Genomic DNA, 21,093 nt, shown 5'->3' with positions numbered 1-21,093 from the left:
CAGAGATGTGTGATAGAAAACACATTATCTGATGTAAGGACCCATTAAGAAAGTCAGTGTATGATAAAGAATTAAAAAAAAAAAAAGACAGCTAGAAATAACAACCATAAGTTTTTCAAGATCATTTATACATCTTTTTAATTAGATTAGCTTTACAAGCAACTTGAGAGCTCTTTCGTAATGAAACACTGCTTTTCAAAGTACATGACTTTACCGTCTGTGTATGAATCCTGAAATTCTCTGCCTACTGTTGATAAAGGTCTGTGTTTTACAGCTGGTTAATGTGTTGAATGAAAAATAGCATTAGAAGCTTTATCTTTAACCAGGATTAAACACATATAGGCCACAAGTAGTTTTAAATTTTGTTTTAAATAGAGTCCTGCTTGGTGACAAGTTAACGGTCCCACTGACATGAAAATGAACAGATTTTAAATGGATATTAAAGAAATGGCTATCCTGGATTTCTTGATCCTTTCACAACGATCTCCAAGAAGTTAGATACAATTTTCTGAAAAATACAAATTTTAAGACCTGCCTGGAAAGCACAACCCACAGAGAGTAGAATCTGACACTTTGCACAACTGCAGAGATACACATGTGAATGACACAGGGGCCCCCAGGTTAAAAGGCTGTTGCAGTACCACCTTGACAATCACACGAACCCCCCCCCCCCACCCGCCAACAGAACACAATTTCTACTAGACCTAAAAATGATAGCACTTTTGAGCTGTGGCCTAGCTCAGCACGCTGCACCGCAGACCAGATGGCAAAGACAACTTGCACTCCCAGGTCCGGCTGGCAGAGGCACTTATGATAGAGATGTTACACTGCGTTATCTGGACACGGAGAGGAAGTGGGACAGAACGAACAGGGGCAAGAAAAATCAACGAACTCTAATTTTCTCCTGCAAGTTCTCCTACTAAGTGAGACCACAATACTGAATCTTTCATCCCACCCTATCCACACTGTCAGTTTCACTAAACAAGTTTTTTTTTTCATGTTTTACATGAACAATAGCAATCTTTTAATAAAAATTACTGAGCTTTCCATAGAAAAGGTCTCGAATTGAATACAAACTATACAGATGCTAAAACTGTCATGAGTTGAAATATACAGAAGTATTTCTGTACACACATTTTGGCAAAGATCAAGGACAGAGATAGAAAACCAAAGTGGGCAACATCTAGACCCATAATTCATGCTAAATATGGATGCCACCCTTTGGGCTCTGCTAAAGATTAGCCCAGGAAAATGAAGTCTTAGACATCCATCCCAGTTCCTACATCAAACAACAGAAGTCTGGGAGGCCTGTGATATTGTAATAGTCCCTCTTTTTTTCTGAAAAGTAAAGGAAAAATCATAAAACAGAATAACAGAATTACCTGGTTTGCGACTTGTTTTGTATTTTTAAGCCAAGCATAGAGCTTTCAGTACTGACCAAGAGGTGAGCATTACACCTGGGGAACACCTGCTTTGGCTTGGCTCTGAGGCTTCGCTAACACTGGGTCTGTACTACTAGGGCTCAGCCCTGGCGCTCAGTCTCCCCTGATGCTAGCCCACAGGAGCCAGGTTCTCAACTGCAGATCATGTGCTTCACAGGAGTAGGAAGAAAACATAACAGCAAAACTGGAAGTATAGTCAACTTGACGGGAAGCAAAAGGAAAAGTCGTAGGAAGGGGACATCACCTTCTACATCTACAGGATATACCTGAAAGCATGAGAGAGCCCTTTGTCTTGGGAACTTGATGCTGAGGACAAACTCAAGTTCATTTAGTGCCAGTCATTTTAGTCTTTTAAAAATTCTAACTTAAAAGAATAAAGCCTGGGCATTTTTTCTTATAAAACATGAACTGAAAGTTATTGGTAGTTTACTGTTAACATTTAGTCATTAACAATGTCAGAAACACGACAGCAGCAATCTTTAAGAGCTCAAATTAGTGTAAAGGACAGGACGACAAAACAATCTGAGTTTTCAGTTGGTGATTAAAGTGCTCCTTTTCTCATGGTAAGTAAAAAGGAAATGAAAGTCATCATCAGTCACTGGCAACAAACATGATAAGAGGCCTTTTAGGGCAAAATTTAATAGTACGAAGAAGTTTACAAAAATAGATCGATGCTATTTGGGGGAGTAATACTGGAATTTTTTCTCGATTCAGTTTGATGTACTGTACCTGGTCATACAAAAATTACTTCAAATTCAAACTTGACTCTATAAAAAAGGGAGAGATGAAATGAACTCATCTAGACGACAGATCTGGCAAAATATAAGAATGAAAAAATTCTACCTAGGGCACTTATTTCATGTCCAGATATCAACACCATTCTCAGTTGGTGGCGCAGCTTGTACTCTTCCCATAAGCAATCACAGGTTTGGAGTCAGTCATGCAGTACAAAGTCACATAGTCAGAGTCTTCTTTCTGATGCAACACGACAAAGTTGTTTCTATTTCCTTATTGAAATGCCAACTGGTTGTCTATTTTTCTTTATCTCATTTATCCATATTCACAAATTAACAAATAGCGTCAACAATTATTGTAGGTGAAGGAGGGTATTGCTGGATCAAAGGCTCTATAAGACGTCTTTACTGATTGAATCAGAAGGCTTATTGAGTTCAACCCTCACACCTTTTTCACCTGCAAGGTAAAAATAATATATATATATTATTCATTCATTAAGCACCAGAGAGCTTCTGTTATTCTGTTACTCCTTCCCACTGAGCTCCTAACAGTGTGCACAATGCCTCAGCTTTGAAAAACATACATCATCTGAAAACGATCCCACTTGCTACCCTGCAGCATTGTTATAAAGAACGCGCTACTCTGAATGAACTAGTAAACCTTCAAAGGGAAAAGCCATTCTCTACAGAGATAATGATTTTATCTCCTTTTTACTTTAAAAACGATTTGAATTGCTATAAAATAGCAGTGTTCAGCATCACTGAAAGCGCACCGCTAGGGTTCTGCCACAAATAAGAACTTTAAAAATACATTAAAAAAGCAATGAACGTGCAATTTTATGATTTTACAAAAGGTTGCTGTGGGATTATCAATGGCTCATGAAAATACAGCAAATCAGTAATGTGAGCCCTGAGCAGACTTTTGGAGACCGAAGGTAGGGTTAAAGAAAAGAGGGAAGTGGTCCATCCAGTGGAAAACTCAGACCCCCTGCTCTCAGGAGACAGTGTGTGGTGGGGTTTAGTGGGGTGGAGGGTGGGGGTGCTGGCATACTGAAGGGTCTTCAGATTTAGTACAAATGTGTTGATCTACGGACACCACTAGCTGGCAGGGACGGACTCTACACGCCTGTCTTACTAATTTCCGCATTTCGATTCATCTTCTTTGTTTTTTTTGTTTTTTTTTTTTTGATTCATCTTCTTTGTATTCATTTTCTTCACGTCCACATTCAACGTGGAAGACCTGGATATTCTTTAGCTCATGTACGTTTAAAAAGGAAAGGGTATTTATTGACTTCCTTCTAATGGGAGAATGACAGGAAGCCAGACGGGGGTTACCAAGAGTGGGACAGCTAGTGACTGCAAAGGGTAATCACAGAAAAAGTTGGCTCCTATTTGAATAATTTTCTCAGGTTTCTTGCCTCAAACTTTCCTCATCTTTGGACCATTTTGTTGGTTAAAGATAAAATGAAGATGGCTTGAGAGAAGTCCTCTTTTACAAAGGGAACTGAGGAATCTGACAAAAATAAGGAACGAGTCTTTGTGGAGGTACTCAAGACTGTGTCTGTGCTTACAGACAGCACCGCGTGACTGTGGGCACTCTCCTTGCGGTGTACCCTGGCCCCAAATAATGTTTACCTGTTAGATATTTTACTTTAGCTCGTGCTCTCTCATCTGCATCAAAATACCAAACAGTTATTGCGTACCTAAAAGAAAATTCAGAATAGGGTAAGAATGATCACACTGGAGAAAAAAAAAAAGTGGTATGCTCTTGCAATGGTCTTTTAAAATGTGTAATGCCAAAATAAAGCTTTGACTGAATGGATAAACGAGCTCAAGGATAAACGAGCTCAGAAACAACCCACCTCTCCAGTAGCCTCGATGCTCAAGAGTACGGCGGAGAACCAGGAATAGCTAAAATAGTTGTTGCAAAGTTGTTGCAAAGTTTCTTAATACCTACTGAACCTACTTGATTATCTGTTTTGTGAGGCCACAGCAGGTCAGACACAGATGATAAGAGGGTAAAAGAATGGCCCTTACAGAAAAAGCACACTATCCATAATGCAAGTTCTTGAGAAGAAAAGAGAAGCAAAAGGGCTTGAAAGGGAGGGCTCACAGTTTCAGCAGCTTCTGAAGACATCACTGTTTTACAGCAAAGACTAATGGTGGATATTTATGATTTTATAACCTGAAGTCATCAAGAAAGTTAAGTGATGCTAAGAGTTCTTAGGGCTTTTATCAAAACAGTTACACTGGTTTTGACATTTAAAGTTTATTTAGCTAAACTTCATTCCTCTGAAAATTTCACTTATTTGGTACAGCTTGTTCCACAAATAAAAGAATCTCTAGTTTATTAAATACTGTGAAGCCCACAGTTACACCTCCTGGTACCAGTAATGGGGAAAGTGTACACATACCACAGTAAATAAAAACACACTATAAATGGTAATTCCTTAGCAGAATATGACAATTAGTTAAAGTCTCTTGCAGATTCTGGCCACTGTTCCCTGGGGCCAGGGTGGGGGGTGGTTTGGGGGAAAAAGCCACACTGAGTGAAGAGCCCGTCAATGTGACAGAACTGAATCATGTAATGTACCTGAAGGAAGGAGTCAGAGGTAGAGTAGAGTCAGAGTCTGGGACTCTGGAGAAATAGGAAAGAGAGGCCCTCAGATCACTTAGCTGCCAAGTGACAATGCTGAGGTCAGAGTCTAGCCTCACTTCCAGACTCTGCTCCTTCCAGAGCTCCAGCACACCCTGCTTACCATAGAGCCTCTTCTATTTTCCCAGGTGGCCTTGGGAATGGGAAAAGTGCACAGATATTTAATTTTCTCTCCTTGGCCATTCCCTAAACTTTCAGTTACTTAATAATTAGTCTTGAACTTGAACAATCTTGACCTTTCACTCATGGCTTCCCCACCACTGTCCTACCACTCCTTGCTTCTGGTCATTCTGAGCCTTCTCTTCACTGTGACACCTGGCTCATCTATTCCATCTATTTCAATTCAGACCACTTTCTCCCTCCTCCAAGTCCTGTAGCATCTATCCTTCACAACTATTTGGCATTTACTACCTAAAAATGTTTGTCATTTATTTAGAAATGATACAAGCATGCCATACTCAAGATTTCATTAAAGGGAAGGTTTATGAAGCAGTTTCTAGGTCAGAAACGCTTTTAAAGAAGCAGTAGTGGCAGAAATGGGTACTGGGATGCCAGGAGGAGAGATGGGGGTTTGGGGATAGCACATCATGTGACGGGGACAGGATTCCCTCCCTGGTTTCCAATTATGGATTCTTAGGATCTCTAGCCACAAGCAACTCCGCTTGCTACTCACTATGTGAATTAGGGTTAAAGGCAACACAGTTCAGAAAGAAGCAAGTAAGAAGGGGCACCTGGCTGGCTCAGTCAGTAGAGCATGCGACTCTTAACCTTGGGGGTCCTGAGTTTGAGCCCCATCTTGCGTATTTAAAAAAAAGGAAAGAAAGCAAGCAAGCAAGCAAGCAAGCAAAAGGAGAAGTGACTATAAAGTCTTTGGAATTTGAACCTCATCTCGGGGCTGGCCTGTGCCTATCACCACCAGAAAAAGCAAGCTCTTCTCCTGGTGTATCTATGGCTAGGCCTCTTCTCAACCAGACCTAACTACTGTAGGCCAGTAACTCACTATCATAATATTCACAGTCCTTTCTATAATGAAAAAGGGTATTTGCAAAATAGTGCTATTTTTCTACAAACATTTATAACAATGTCTGCAACATCTTCTATTTTAAGAGTCTTAATATTTCAATGTAGAAAGTGTCCAAAAGAGTAATAATAAGGCTCATATATTATTAAAGCTAATGGGTTAGTTTTCGAACATTAACTCCCACACATGGCAACCTCTCTTTTTCCTCTTCATTTCTACTTTCCGGGTGCCTCTTATTTTTTTGTTTTGTATAATTTTTCTACATTATCCCTCTCCCTCTTTTTCCTCCCTTTTCTTTCTCTATCAAATCTATCTGTCCCCCATTTGAGTCTCTCACAGAATCACAGAATGGATTATACATGGAGATGCACAGAATAATGAGATAGGGCTGGGGAAAGGAGAAGGCCTATCCTTCCATTTCTTACCCCAAATGGAAGTGGTTACACAAAGTCACAAACATTTAGTACCAACTGGGAACAAATCATAAATAAATACAACTATTCAACTTAAAACAGTTATGACTGAAGTGTTATGATAAAGGTAACTACAAAACAGTAAGATACTCACTAGAAATGCTCAAGTATATCCTATCTATCCCCTCCTCTCCTACTATACTCTTTACCAATTTTTTCTTAAAAGGAATACTACCTTGTAGAATATGCTGGTTGTACTTCATGAGGGTTGCGACGGTCAGACCAGAAAAACAGCAGTCTATCAAATTTGGGTTCAATGTCAGCAAACTGGGCTTTGCCTTCTGGAAAAATTCGAAGTATACCTCCACTTACCTACAGAAAAGAGCCAAATATGTAAGTATAAGAGCAAAAACAATACACAATGAAATTTAGGGAGAAAAAAAAGACCATGTCAAAGTCAAAATTCGTAGTTGGAGTATTCATAGATATACCTCAATTAACAAGATATGAAGAGGAGTTGAGATTCCAAGTATATGCACTAATATGAGAAAAAATTCATTTCTTGTTTTGGGGATTTCTATAAATACTGATGAAACAGATGAGTATTATCTGAATTCAAAATGCTCCAAATAACACCTGGAAGTTTTAAAAAACTAGTACACATTTCTTATCTAGGTATGCTTATGATGTGCTTAATTAGCCTACTCTTTAAAAATGTGTCCATTTCAAATCACCCTGACTAAATTACTATAAATGGTGACGTATGTCAAACGGTTTATTGTATTTTAAGCTTCAATAGTAATAAGACAATCACAAGTTTAATGCCTCTTATTTAAAGAATTCAACTCTATCAGTAGAAAGTGTCATCACTTATCATCACCACCATCATCACTGTGGTCATTATTATTAGAGATCGTACCTCTCCCTTTCCAGACTGGGCCTGACATTAATGGCTACCTGTTTATACAACTGGATTCCATTCAGAAAGGATACTTATATTTACCCAAATACACATCCATCTCTATTCAGGATTAGATGGACTCTTTACCCTTGAAGAACTAAACTCCTAAGCAGGTAGATGCTTAAATTGAAGGAACTTCAATATTTAATCAAGACATCATGGAGGTTGAACCTAGAATCTGTAGTTAGATATGCTGTTTATCAGGCTCATCCTTAAGTTAAATTCAAGCTACTTGTACCCTTGCCCACCTTCCTCAGGTCTGTTCAGATTGATTCCCACGGCAATCATGCAAACATCTAAAGAATCTCTAGACTGTGACCAAGAACGCATTCTTTTCTTCCCCCTGACCTCTGACTGGAGTCACTGGGAATATCACAAGTGATCTGCTGAAAATATTTAACAGAGATAATTGAAGCTTCCAATCTTCCTCTGGGAAACCTTCCATGACCCCTGAATTAGGTAGTCTTCCATGTGGTCCCATAGCAACCTGCCCTACACTGGCCATAAGCAATTGTCATTGTTAATCTACTGATCTGTACTCTCCATTAGATCCCAGGCTCTATGAAGGCTACTTCTATTTCTGCTCTATCTCTAGCATCCAAGACGACGTCTGGCACACTGTACATGTTCAGTATAATCTTGCAAAGAAATTTTCAGGGCTACATACAAAAATACTAAGGACTTTTTTCTGCTTATGCACTAATTCAAAAACTATATATTAATAATCTTGGTTAGGTCCTAACAAAATTAAAAGATCAGCCTAGAAAGAAACTAATAATAATATAAAGAAGTTAGGAATTACTCAAATATATTTCTAGCTTTCAAGATATTTACAAAATTGGGAAAAAATAAATGTCTAAGTTTTTTTTTTTTAATATTTATTTATTTATGATAGTCACAGATAGAGAGAGAGAGGCAGAGACATAGGCAGAGGGAGAAGCAGGCTCCATGCACCGGGAGCCCGACGTGGGATTCGATCCCGGGTCTCCAGGATCCCGCCCTGGGCCAAAGGCAGGCGCTAAACCACTGCGCCACCCAGGGATCCCTAAATGTCTAAGTTTTAACTCAAGTTACACCAATTTGTTTTGTGCACTGGGCTCAAGGTGAATGACCAAATTTATGTGTCTATTTTAAACTTTGAAAGCTGTAACAGAAAACCATGCTTGTTGACAGAATGCTTTGAAATTTATTTAACCTACTTAGCGGTAAAACTTACCTCTCTTTTTAACTCTGATAGAATCTTTAAATCAATATGACACAGAAAGACTACTGGAGCACTGGGAGCATATTCTAAGTTTTAAGTATGATTTAGGACTAGGTTTTTACATATTTAAGACTTTGGGTTTTCATTTCGGTATATATGTTTGTGCTGGGGGAAGTGTTTTAAAGATTATTTGATTTTTAAGAATTGCCCTGGCTACACAGGTATGTTCACACTGTGAAAATCCAGTGGGCTATTTATTGCGTTCACTTTTCTATTTGAAGACTTCAATAAAAATAAATAAAGTTTTCTAAAAATCAACCAAAAATTAGTTTAGACAACCTCCAAAGCAATAAGAAAGTATGACATACTTTTGAGGTTACGATCACTTAAAATCAAGTGAAACTCAGGCTAATATTAAGGAAATAAACATTTAAAACAAGAGAAAATTAAACGTACTGTACACCCTAATTGGCTTTAAAGGATTTGTCAGTATTGATAAACTTCTAGTTTTTTCCATAATCAGGAAAAGAAGGAATCCTGCCTCCAATATTCAATTCAATAACCCAATGCCAGAGAAGATCTCTACCAAAAGAAATAAGTAGAAAATAATCCACAATAATTATTTACATATAATCTCTCTCAAAAGCCATTATGAAACAATTATTCTCAAAGTGTTTTTTATAAAAGCTACTAAAAGTTATATATTTCAACAAAATACATTTTGTTAATAGTTAAATTCTGGGGGGCACCTGGCTGGCTCAGTCGGTGGAGCATGTGATTTTTGATCTCGGAGTCGTGAGTTCGAGCCCCACGTTGAGTGCAGAGTTTACTTAAAAAACAAAACAAAACAACAACAACAACAAACAAAAAAAAGTTAAATTTTGGAAGCATGCCTCAGAATCTGAAAATAAGGGAATCCACTTATTAAAACACATTATGTTCTACTTTACAAAGATCCACTTCTAATACTCAAAACTGAAACAAACATAAGTTTTAACTATTCCATGTGTTAAAGACAGTCTCCCTAAGAGGAGTATGAGTCTTAGTAGCTGTGGGAAAATAAATAAATGGTCAATTAAGTTGCATACCTTGGCATCCCAGTCTTTATTAAGATAATATATACATGTCACACATCTTCCATCTCCGTTTGGATTATCAACATGACGTACATAACCCGTTCCATTGCCTGGATAACAAGCAACCATGGCCTGTAATAATAATGATGATAATTGTAAAAGTCTATACACATTATGAATAAAAAGGCAAGACAACTTATAAAAGAAATCTGATTTTTGGTTACTCTCACACTTAAATTCTTCTAAATAAGAATCATATTTTGTAGATAAGAAGAGGCAAATATATTCTATGTTGGCACTTATAAAAAATACAAGGGCAGGTTGGTAAATAATCCAAGGCCTGGTGATATCTGCTTCACAGAGAAGGGAAGAACCCACATGGAAGATTTGGAGGTCAGAAGGATTGTAGGACCCACTTTCAGGATCTTTATTCATACTGATCATCAAGATCAAGTGAATTTTGTTCTGAGGATAGAAGGAGACTTCTATCCTCCCTGAGCTTACTGCAGCACACCTACAGTATTGTCAATCAAATACCTGATCTGGCACTGTCTCTGAATTTAGAAGGCCAACTCCAAACATTACATTTAATGTCCATGATTTAAAAAAAAAAAAAGAAAAGAAAAAAAAAGAAAAGAAAAAGAAAAGAAGGCTAAGTGACAAATTAGCATGTGACTAATTCTTCAAACCAGAAAGAAAGTCATTTTTTGCTCAGATTATAACAAGATATAGTTCAGAAGATTGCTGGGTATTAAGCATGAAGGTGGAAAAGACATCCAAAATAAAAAGCACCAAAAGAACTCACATGCTCTAGGACTGTAGTACATAATAATCAACTGAAATTAGAAAGAGTGATTTAAAAGGCAAAAAACCTCAGAATTATGAAGAAAACAAAAAAGATGGTCAAGGTTACCACTTATTCCTGAAATCTTTTATTTCTCCAATTTTTTCATGTATTGTAGTCAGCCGATCAGTATTAATGTCTAGCAAGCACTTTAAACTTTAATGCTCAGTAAAAAAAAGACATTTTCATAGACACCCTGGACCTACTGCTCTTTCAGAAGCAGAATTTTTGGTGAGTATTTATTATGTCTCTATTTTTCCTGATTCCAGATAGAATTAAATGCTTTCTCTTGGGACTTGAAGTTGTAATAACAGGCAGAACAGCATAGGTTTAGTGGATTTAATAATGCTCGACAAAAGATAAACCCAAACAACTTCCCTGTCACTAGCTGCTAAGGAAAGGCACATGTAACAGATCTGGAATAGGAAGTATAAGAAAGTACCAATTTAACAGTGTTAATAAGCCCATCTGTTAATAAAGACAATTATGGCAAATTACATGACACATTCTTACCCATGGAAAAGAATGAAAACAAAACCAAACAAAACGAAAAACCCAACCTGAACTCTTCCCTAAAGTAGTCTCATCTCAAAAAAGTTCACTCAGGCCTCTCCAGCTGTCTGGTGACTTGAACATCTCTTATGCAAAGAACAAAGGGGAAAACTTTTCTTTGTTCATCGACCCCACCCCACTCCACCACCCAACCCCATCCATCCTATAGCAAACACCTCCTGAGCACCAACTATGTGTCTGAAAGGCCTTGGTGGGGGGAAAAAGGGGCAGTAACTACAATGACGAATAAAACAGAGTCCCTTGCTTTCATTTGTTATGGAGCCTAATGTGGTGAAATAAATAACCAATAAAGAAACATGTATAATATACAGTTAGGTGGTTATTTTCTCATAAAATTGAAGAGGATGCCAAGAAGATGATTTCTAGAATAGTGATCAAGATGTGAGTAGAGACTTCAATGAAGGGAGTGGCAAGTTGTGCAAATATCTGTGGGGTCAGCATTCCTGGCTGAGGGAAAAATAAGAACAAAGGCAGAAGTGGCTGCACCCAGTGGAAAACCATCACAGGCCAGCTGGACTGGAATGTGCCAGGGCAAACCATGGCGGTTCAGCAAGCCATGGTGAAGGCTCTGGATACTATTCTAAAAGTGACAGGAAGCCAATGGAGATATATCTGATCAATGCTTTAAGGTCAGTTTCAATTCTGTATGAATAAAAACTAACAAGTATGTAACCTCAGTACCACCCACTACCTAGGATTTATTGGATGTTGTATATTTGCCACATACTCTTCTAAGTAATTTATGTATACTAACTCATCTGACACAACTGTATGAGGAAAATAGTATCATCATTCTCATCTTCATTTAACTATTAAGGAAACAAGGCCCCGGGGGCGTGTGGGTGGCTCAGTGGGTTAAGCATCTGCCTTTAGTTCAGGTCATGATCTCAGGGTCCTGGGATCAAGCCCCGTATTGGGCTCCCTGTTCAGTGGGGAGTCTGCTTCTCCCTCTGCCCCGCCCCTACTGCTCATGTTCTCTCTCAAATAACTAAATTAAATCTTTAAAAAAAGGGAAACTGAGGCTCAGAAAGGCTAATTAATGTTCTCAATGTCTGTGACAGTAGGGCCAGGTATAAATGCAGGCAATGTGGTTTCAGAATCTACGCAATTAGCTGCTATGTGAGACTGAACAGAAAGAAGGTGGCTAACTGGCTACTGCAGTTTCTAGGAGAGAAACAAAAGGAGGCCGCCCAGGGTGGCAAAGTAGGGTAATTCTGAAGGCAGAAAACCAAGTGATTTGCTAATGGACTGGAAGTGGAGAGTAAGAATAAGAATAGTAAAGGATGGCTTTTTCTCCCTATGTAATGGAGTAAATGGGGTTAACATTTTCCAAAAACGGGAATACAACATGAAGGAATAGTTTTAATAACATGCATTGTGGAAGAAAAAGAGTTTCTCGGCAATGGTCGTGATGAGCAGACACCGCAGAACAGAACAGAGTCACAGACATGAAGATTATGTCTCAATATGGGATCTGTGCCAGTCTCTTCTGAGCCACCTTCCTTGGCGCACTGGGTTATGAGGAGGTACTCGGAGTTGGAGACTGGTGGAGGGCTGTGGTGAATTGAGAAGAGACCAAACAAAACAAGTAGATTCTGCCCCAACCGTCAACTAGTGGCAGCACTTCTCTGCAGGCTGGTACATAACTGAGAAGAAAGCAAGATGGAGTTAAGAGTCCCAGAACACAGGCAGATAAGCCCCTCCACCCGAACAATTAGAGGCTATAGGAGAAGGACAGAGCCTAAGCACACCCAGAAAAAAGCAGACTGTAACAGAAAATCTGAGACCCAGGGGCCACATCCTAGAGGTTCTGGGGAAAGAAAAACCCTGTAGGAAACCTGCAAAGGCTTGGAAGGGTCACGAGTTTATTCAAATAACTAAATGGCCTAATGACACAATGACACTGCATTTAGGAACTGATGTTTGTACTGAGGGTCCTCTCCATTTGAACTATAGAAAACATAAAAAGGGATTTCTCTGGGTATGGGTTTTAAGGAGGGCACTTGTTATGAGGAGCACAGGGTGATGTATGGAAGTGCTGAATATCACTATATCTGAAACTAAGGTAACCCTGTATGTTAACTAATAAATTAAAATAAAAACTTTAAAGAAAAGTGTAGTCTCATGAAATCTGGCAGCTACTAAGTTTACAACCAGTATTCATATTTAGCTATGATCTGCATCATCAAAATTTAGAGTTCCTTAAATGTAACACAGCTTTTCCAGTTTTGAAATAATATTCTTGCTCTATTTCTTAATTGGTAATTATGTTTTCCTGATGCATTTTATATACATTTGTGTAAAGAAGACTCTGATGTTGCTGTTCCTGTTTTGTTTGCTTTTAGTATGCAACTAGCATACTATTATTCATACGTTTATTAAATTCACTTTATCTTCTAATAATTTCTTGGTAAAGCAACTACTAACCACTCATGCTTTACTCATGAAGTGCTGCTTGAGCACCTTATTAGTCTAGATGTCACTGGCAGCTTTAAAAATTATTTATGCATTAACAGGAATTTAAATAAAAACTTAAAAAAAGAGAATGGAAAAAAAGTATTCATGGCATTCCTACCATATCACAGTACAACAAAGGCTGCTATAGTAGCTATCTGAAAGGACTTAAGTGGAAAGAAAAAAGCAAGCACACACAAAACAAATAATGAACTGAGTAGCATAAATGATAAACAAAAAGGATTCTGAGAAAAGGAAGTATTCATGTAGGATAAAATAAAATAAGGGGACGAGGCTTTGAGCTACATATAAGACCTAAGCTTATCTTGGAAGGACAGATGTGATTTGAAAAAGTGAAGTTAAGAAAAACCAAGTGTCTGAAGTTTACAAATACAGCGAACATTTAAGTGACAGTACAGTAGCTTTTAAGAAGTTCATTTCTTTATTCTAGGATTTACATGGAAGATATTATAAAGTACACTGCTTTGGTCTGAATGTGGGGCCCCCAGATTCATATGTTGAGATTCTAATCCATAAAGATGATGGCAACAGGAAGGGCCTTTGGGAGGTGCTTAGGTAATGAGGGTGAAGCCTTCAGGAATAGGATTAGTGTCTTAGAAGAGAGGCCTGGAGGGATCCCAGTCTCTTCTAACCATGTGAAGACACAGTGGGAAGTCATTAGCCATGAATCAGAAAGAAGCCCCTCACTAGAAGGGGACTGGCATGGTTGCCTTGATCTTGGACTTTTCAGCCTCCAGGACTGTGAACAAATAAATTTCTGTGGTTTATAAACTACCCAATCTGTTTTTTTTTGTGTGTTTTAATAGAAGCCCAAATGGACTAAATTACATCTATAAAAGACAAAACTGTTGCAACAGATTTATGTTAGATGTACCAGTTCTAAGGATAAGGAAATGCATGATAAAAGTCTATCAAGCAAAATTAAAATGAGATATATTAGAGATTGAAGTGATACTCCCTGGCTGTCCTGTCCTTTCCCAAGAGAAGCAGGCCCAGACATGATTCTGTATTCCTATAAGGTTTGGGGTAGAGGACAGCCCAGAATCTAGGCATTTGCCTGGAAAAGAAACAATGCAATTGCTCCTTCATAATTCTGAGGTATGTTCCTAATCTGCCATCTCTTTGAGATGCCAGCTTTAAATATTTCAATTTCCCACTGGGAAAAGCATATTTAAACATAAGCAAAACAATAAAATAGTATTTTTTCCTTTTTGATATGAAAATATACATGATTGAGGATGTTCTTAAGATAAGAAACACCATAAATTTGTTTTTCACTCTGAGAATAAAAGGAAGGAAGAGGTTTGTGATACCTCTTTGGAATCTGAAGACATTTCTGGCATTGGAAGACATGTATTCAGTATGAAGTTGAACCAGGAAACTTTAAAAAAAAATTTTTCCTTTTGAACAGAATTATTTTAAAACATTGATTCAAAGCTAAGAGAACTAAAATTTTATGGGCTATCAAAGTACTATTTTCCTTGAATGAGGGGAAATGGTTTACTATCTGAAAATTTATCCTATTAAAATGTACTGCCTAGGGGCGCCTGGGTGGCTCAGTTAAGGGTCCGACTCTTAATCTCAGGCTCAGGTCTTGATCTCACAGTCCTGAGTTTGAGCTCTCACATTGTACTCCACGCTGGGCATGGAGCCTACTCAAAAAAAAAAAAAAAAAGTACAACCTAAGAATACATAGCATTGGCCCTTTTTGATGGTGACTGTGAACATTTAGTAAGAATTTACTGCAAGCCATGCACAGATTATTTCATTTAGACTTCACAACAAATTCAGCAGGTAGGTACAATTAATCTCTCCATTTTAGAGTTTAGAAAACTGAACTACGACGAGCATAAAAATCTTGCAAAGGTCACAGAGACTCTAAGTGGCAGACGTTGGATACAAACTGAAGTAGTCTGAAGAGAAAAAGTGCTCTGTCTGGACTCTTGTTCAATGTCTGGTTCCAGCAAGGTTTGTATTCAGATGACGGAGTTCAGATGAAATTGGGAACACAGGCTCCTATATGACTCCCCCAGCTGCTCTAATGCCATGGATGCATACATAATGCCCAATTCTTGAACATACAGATGTAGTACATATGGCGTTTTCCAACTCTATGGTACACCTTTGACCATCCTAAAAGCACACCCACCCACCACCATATATCTGACTCAAATATGGGGAAAAATAGGTCATCAAAAGAGCTGAACTAAGAACATGTTGGTATTTACTGTAAGAATAACCTAATTTTAAACTGTAGTATTCAATTATGCCTGTTTAGGTAAATCTCATTTCAAAAAATATATATAATTAAAAACTTTATAAAAAGTCATGAGTTTTGTTCATTGCATTAATTAGCATGGGGTGGGTAATGGAGGAGGGCAATCTACATGCATTAAAAAATTTAAATCTCTTGACTTATTTGCTAATCTTTAATGTTGTAAATACACTCAGACTGTATGTTTTGGGAGGTACTTTTTTTCTAATCCACATTATGGCAAAAAATGAAACTCTCACTGAAAACCAGGCTTCAGCAATAGGAACAAGAACAGCTCCTCTTGGTTCAAGCCTCTAGTCCACACAGGGAGATAAAGACCCTCCGGAAGATCAGCACTGAGTGAGATGCATTAATTCCAAGTAGAAAGAGAAGAAAAGAAGGTCCTGAGAAAGTATCATGATAGATCATGGCAGAGTTTATGGAAGCAGCTATATCGGAACTAAGCTAAAAAGAAATATAAGTTGGAGAGAGTATTTCAAACAGAACAAATCATGTAAGGGAAGTTTTATTTATTTTTTTTAAAGATTTTATTTATTTATTCATGAGAGACGGAGAGAGAGACAGAGAGGCAGAGACACAGGCAGAGGGAGAAGCAGGCTCCATGCAGGGAGCCAGACGTGGAACTGGATCCTGGGTCTCCAGGATCACACCCCAGGCTGCAGGCGGCGCTAAACCGCTGCGCCACGGGGGCTGCCCATGTAAGGGAATTTTTATTATTTTTTTTATTTTTATTTTTTTAAATTTATTTATTTTTGATAGTTACAGAGAGAGACAGAGAGAGAGAGAGAGAGAGGCAGAGACACAGGCAGAGGGAGAAGCAGGCTCCATGCACCAGGAGCCCAATGTGGGATTCGATCCCGGTTCTCCAGGATCACGCCCTGGGCCAAAGGCAGGCGCCAAACCGCTGCGCCACCCAGGGATCCCTAAGGGAATTTTTAAACGCAAGAAAATACAGAACACATTTGGTGACGAGGAATATTCAAAATTGCTAAAGCACAGAGTTGACAAGGAGGAAGAAAACTGAAAAGGTGAGAGGGGTCAGACTGTGTGGACAAACCTGAGTGCCTTCTTACTCTACCATTAAACAAAAGCCAGCATTTTGGGGCGAGGGAGCAACACGATCAGCACTGTGCATCAGACACACAACAAGTAGAATGTAAGATGATCTGGGAACGGGGACAGAAAAAGACCAGTCAGAAGGCAACCACTGTAGACAAAGAAAGGAAGCAGTCTGATGTAGCGGAGGTGCTTTGGGAAGGGTGGGGAACAGGGAGCAGGGGCTGAGGGGAACAGGGAGAGGTCATGACCATGAGGAAAAGGAGAGGACTCGGTAAGTGCTTCACAGACAGAACGGAGGATGAGGCTGAACCAAAGATGGTTCACAGGAGTTTGTGTCCAGCCGAGGCTAGGCCATTAATGGAAGTGGGGAGCATGGGCTTGGGAGAGGCCAGTGTTTTTTGGAACACTGAGTGTGCCACGCTGGTGGGTCCTCCCAGTGGAGATGTTCAAAAGGCAATTGGAAATAAGAGTCTGGAACTCTAAAAAGAGGTCATGGCTGGAGATGCAGACTTATGAGCCACCCTCATATGGGAAAGCTGAAGCCATATGGCTGCCAGAGATTGTCAAGAAGAGAACAGGGGACAGAGTCTCATGGAATAAACTCATTCAGAATAAAAATTCATTTAACTTTGCTTTCCTGATCATAGCAAAAAACCACTGAATAACCAGGCAAAAGCTAACTGTAAATGATTTAGGACTCATTTTTTACTAATTATTTGTAGATGAATTATAAATGATAAATACATACTACAAAACAGGACTTATAATAAGGGCATTTATATTGTTTCCGTAAAATGTTTTAAGAAGCTTCTTGCCATTATAAACAAAACTGTGATTGAAAACAGTTCTGGAGGGACGCCTGGGTTGCTCAGTGGTTGGGCATCTGCCTTCGGCTCGGGGTGTGATCCCAGACACACCGCATCGGGCTCCTTGCTTGGAGCCTGCTTCTCCCTCTGCCTGGGTCTCTGCTTCTCTCTCTTTGTGTTTCTCATAAATAAATAAATAAAATCTTTAAAGAAAAAAAAAACCCGAAACAGTTTTGGAGCCCTGTTACTGTAAATGTCCTTGATACCTTTCTAAAAATTAAATTCCTAGAAGTGAATTATAAGGCTTTAAAATTCTTTTATTGCCACAATGTTCTCCTGAATGGTTCTACTAGTTTAAACTCCCACCAGTCTGTAGGAGTACACATATCCTCCCACTCATTTGCCAATTCTGGCTACTGAATTTTATTCTTTTAAAAACTCAATTTGATAGGTAAAAACTTATATTAATATTTTAATTTTATCTCAACTTGTGAAAGCAAACATTTTTCATATTTTTATTGGCCATTTAATTCCTGTTAACTGCTTACTCATATCCTTTATTCACTTCATTCTTTCTCTGTCGATTTTTTAAGAGCTTTTTAAGCTACTAGCTTTCTGTCATGTGACATGACAACAATTTCAACACTTTTACTATGCTCCTACAGAATATTTTAATACAAAATAGTTATTATTTGTGCAGGAAGGCAGAGTATAACCATATTAATTATTAATATAAACTGAAGTTTTAAGAAGTCCAAGAGACTTTCTGACTATATTCATAGGAATGTGAAAAATGCAGAGAAAAAAAAGCAAAGATAATAAATAGCATTGTTCCAAATTACTCCCCAAGTGGCTCAGGAATGATGGACTGCTTAACACCACACACACACACTACTTTCCTTACTCGGCCCTCATTCTAGTCCAAGAAAAAGAACTTCCATATACATTTAAAAATCAACTTGCTTTTAAAGACAATGCTCCCAATAGGCAGTGTGATCTAGATTCATATAATGATGCCTTATGAACTCTCTGTTTCCCTTTTAGGAATTGTAAAGTTATACTTTATAAATTAGGAAGCCATCTGATGAAGCAGTTTCTATTTGAGCTGTCTAGCCCTGCTGTCAGAAAAGAGACCTATAATTTGCTAACCTTGGCTCCAATCTCACAAACTATGCACAACTCTTCCCCGGGCTCCTAAGCAGGGCTCTGTATTTATGCCACTCACCCACAACCGCCCCTCTCACCCCCACCAACCACAAAATTGAGGAGGAGGACAGAGCAACCTCTTTCCCGTGAGGAGGTTGGATCCCAGGCAAGACTCAGCTTGATCCCCACCCAGGGAGTGGCATGATTTTATTTGAGCCCATGCAAGATGTCACTGGTAAGACACATACTCAGACAGCTATGGTAAAGCTGTTATGTCATTAATATAACTCCCTGGCGGAGTACACAACTTAGTATTAAAAGAAAAAAATAAAAACAGAACAAAATACTCAGCTGTTTAACATTACAAACATCTGCTTCAGCATTTCCCTAGACCTACTGAGCAGGTACTGCATTCTGCATGGGACTACAGGGATGAAAAGTTCAACACCTGTTTCAACACCAGACTCTAGAGGAGAGGTGTGATTTTAAAATGTTATTTACATCATTTCAGCATAGAGTGTAATGCATATTTATTTAATGGACTGGAGGGCATGGATTAGAAGTTCCTGATATTCCTCCTGGAGCAGGGAGTTAACATTTGCAAAACCACTACTGGATATACCAATCACTGGTTCATGTTGAAGTTGCTAACAAAAAAATCTCACTCCAGGGGCGTCTGGGTGGCTCAGATGATTAAGCATTTGCTCAGATCATGATCCCGGGGTCCTGGGATTAAGCCCCACGTTGGGCTCCCTGCTCAGGGAGCCTGCTTCTCCTTCTCCCTCTGACCCTTCCCCCTGCTCATGCTCTCTCTCTCTCAAATGAATTTTAAAAATCTTTTTTAAAAACCCACCTCACTTCAGTAGGATAAGTCAAATTCTCATCTCTCCTCAAATCCAGAGGATATAGTAATTAGGATAATAGATATCAGAAATGACTACAGCAGTAGAAAAGAGTGGAGTTCAGGATACATGGTTTGGCTATAGTACCATAAAGGGGACCACTGCTCTTACATGAGCACATACATATGAATCTAATGAACTCTGTGGTGTATATTCTTTGGAATTGTACCCAGGGCTCAGGGTTCCTGCTGGTTCTGTGATTAGTTCCATATAAGGGAATTTTGTTGTCTGATCCCAAGTAGGTTAAACTGAATCCTACACCCAGATTAGCACTTCTACCTAGAATAAAACTTTCATAAAAGGTATCGGTCAGAGTTCCTAGAAGAATGGAGAGGAGGGACTTTATTTAGTTTAGAAAACAGTTTGTAAGACTATTTTTTGCACTTGCTGGCTAATAAATTTTTGTATGTGTGGCAGAGTTCAGTCTGAATTTTGCTTTCATAGTAATGTACCTTTTAAAAGTTATGTTTTAGGGGAGTAGATCTATGGTGTTCACTTATCTGTAGCTTGCAAACATGAGCAGTATCTCTCAAAAAGAATTTAATACCCACACAACTGAACTGGCTCAAGTTGCATCACAACAGGGAAAAGTCATGCGAAAACAACCAGGACAGTGTAATAAACACGACACAAGGTACCTAGATAGCAAAGATGATTAATGCTCTCATGGAATGGGGTATAGAAGATTCTGCAGACAAAGTGACATATGAGCACAATTTTGAAGGATAAAAATACCAGGTGTCCAGAGTAGGGAGAGAGTCCAAGTAGAGGGAACACCCTAAGAGGAATGCAAATGTGAGAAGTGTTGAAGGATGAAGTGCACAATGAAGAGCATCAGAAGATGTGGCAGGAAGGCTCCTACTGACTTTCAAAGGAGCTTTGTCTTACAAGCCAGTGTAGCCATGTGTGTTCAGTAAGAATCACTTGGTGGACTTCTGAAAGTATGATGCCCAATGCCTCCACTTAAAATAATGATTTAGTAGGTATAGAATGAGACCTGGGATCTTGGAATTTTAAACAAGCACTCCAAAGGGTCAAACTTCGAATAATGATAGCAAAATAATCCAATTTCAGTCTGAGTACGGGGGGGGATGTGGGAGATCAGGGGTTCAGTTCTAAACATGTTTAGTTAGGGTATGCGTAAGGTACAGTTACAGGAAGACAATCCCTGCTCTAAAAGAACTTATATTCCAGTGGAACAGAAAGGAAAACTAATCATTTTAACACAACCAACAACTAAAATGATGCCTGTCAAAGGGGCACCTGTGTGGCTCAGTTGGTTAAGTTTCTAATCTTTGGCTCAGGTCATGATCTCAGAGTTCTGGGATCAAGCCCTGTGTCAGGGTCCCTGCTCAGCAGAGAGTCTGCTTCTCCCTCTCCTTCCCTATCCAGCTTGTGTTCTCTGCTCTCTCTCAAACAAATAAATCTTAAAAAAATAAATGACCAGGTCAGGCACTGAATATTATTACACTGCAGGGGCAGTTGGGGTCAGAGAAAGCTTCTTGA

General features: G+C 38.8%; 1 protein-coding gene across 2 annotated transcripts in view; it reads right to left on the bottom strand.

The window, feature by feature from the left end:
- Positions 1 to 121: 121 nt before the first annotated feature.
- EGLN1 (egl-9 family hypoxia inducible factor 1) overlaps positions 122 to 21,093 on the bottom strand; it is a 57,334-nt gene continuing 36,362 nt past the window's right edge. The window contains exons 2-5 of one of the 2 annotated variants that reach the window (XM_077894516.1): positions 9,520 to 9,639; positions 6,502 to 6,638; positions 3,812 to 3,879; positions 122 to 2,633 (exon numbers count right to left, since the gene is read on the bottom strand). In XM_077894516.1, coding sequence (XP_077750642.1) covers positions 2,569 to 2,633; positions 3,812 to 3,879; positions 6,502 to 6,638; positions 9,520 to 9,639 — 390 coding nt within the window. In that variant the 3' untranslated portion in view covers positions 122 to 2,568. The remainder of the gene's footprint in view (positions 2,634 to 3,811; positions 3,880 to 6,501; positions 6,639 to 9,519; positions 9,640 to 21,093) is intronic. The other variant, XM_077894517.1, reaches the window with a different exon arrangement.

Source organism: Canis aureus, chromosome 4 (assembly GCF_053574225.1).
Source record: "Canis aureus isolate CA01 chromosome 4, VMU_Caureus_v.1.0, whole genome shotgun sequence".
Taxonomy (NCBI): domain Eukaryota; kingdom Metazoa; phylum Chordata; class Mammalia; order Carnivora; family Canidae; genus Canis; species Canis aureus.
Note: the sequence above shows the minus strand (reverse complement) of the source record. Positions and strands in the feature narration are given on the sequence as shown.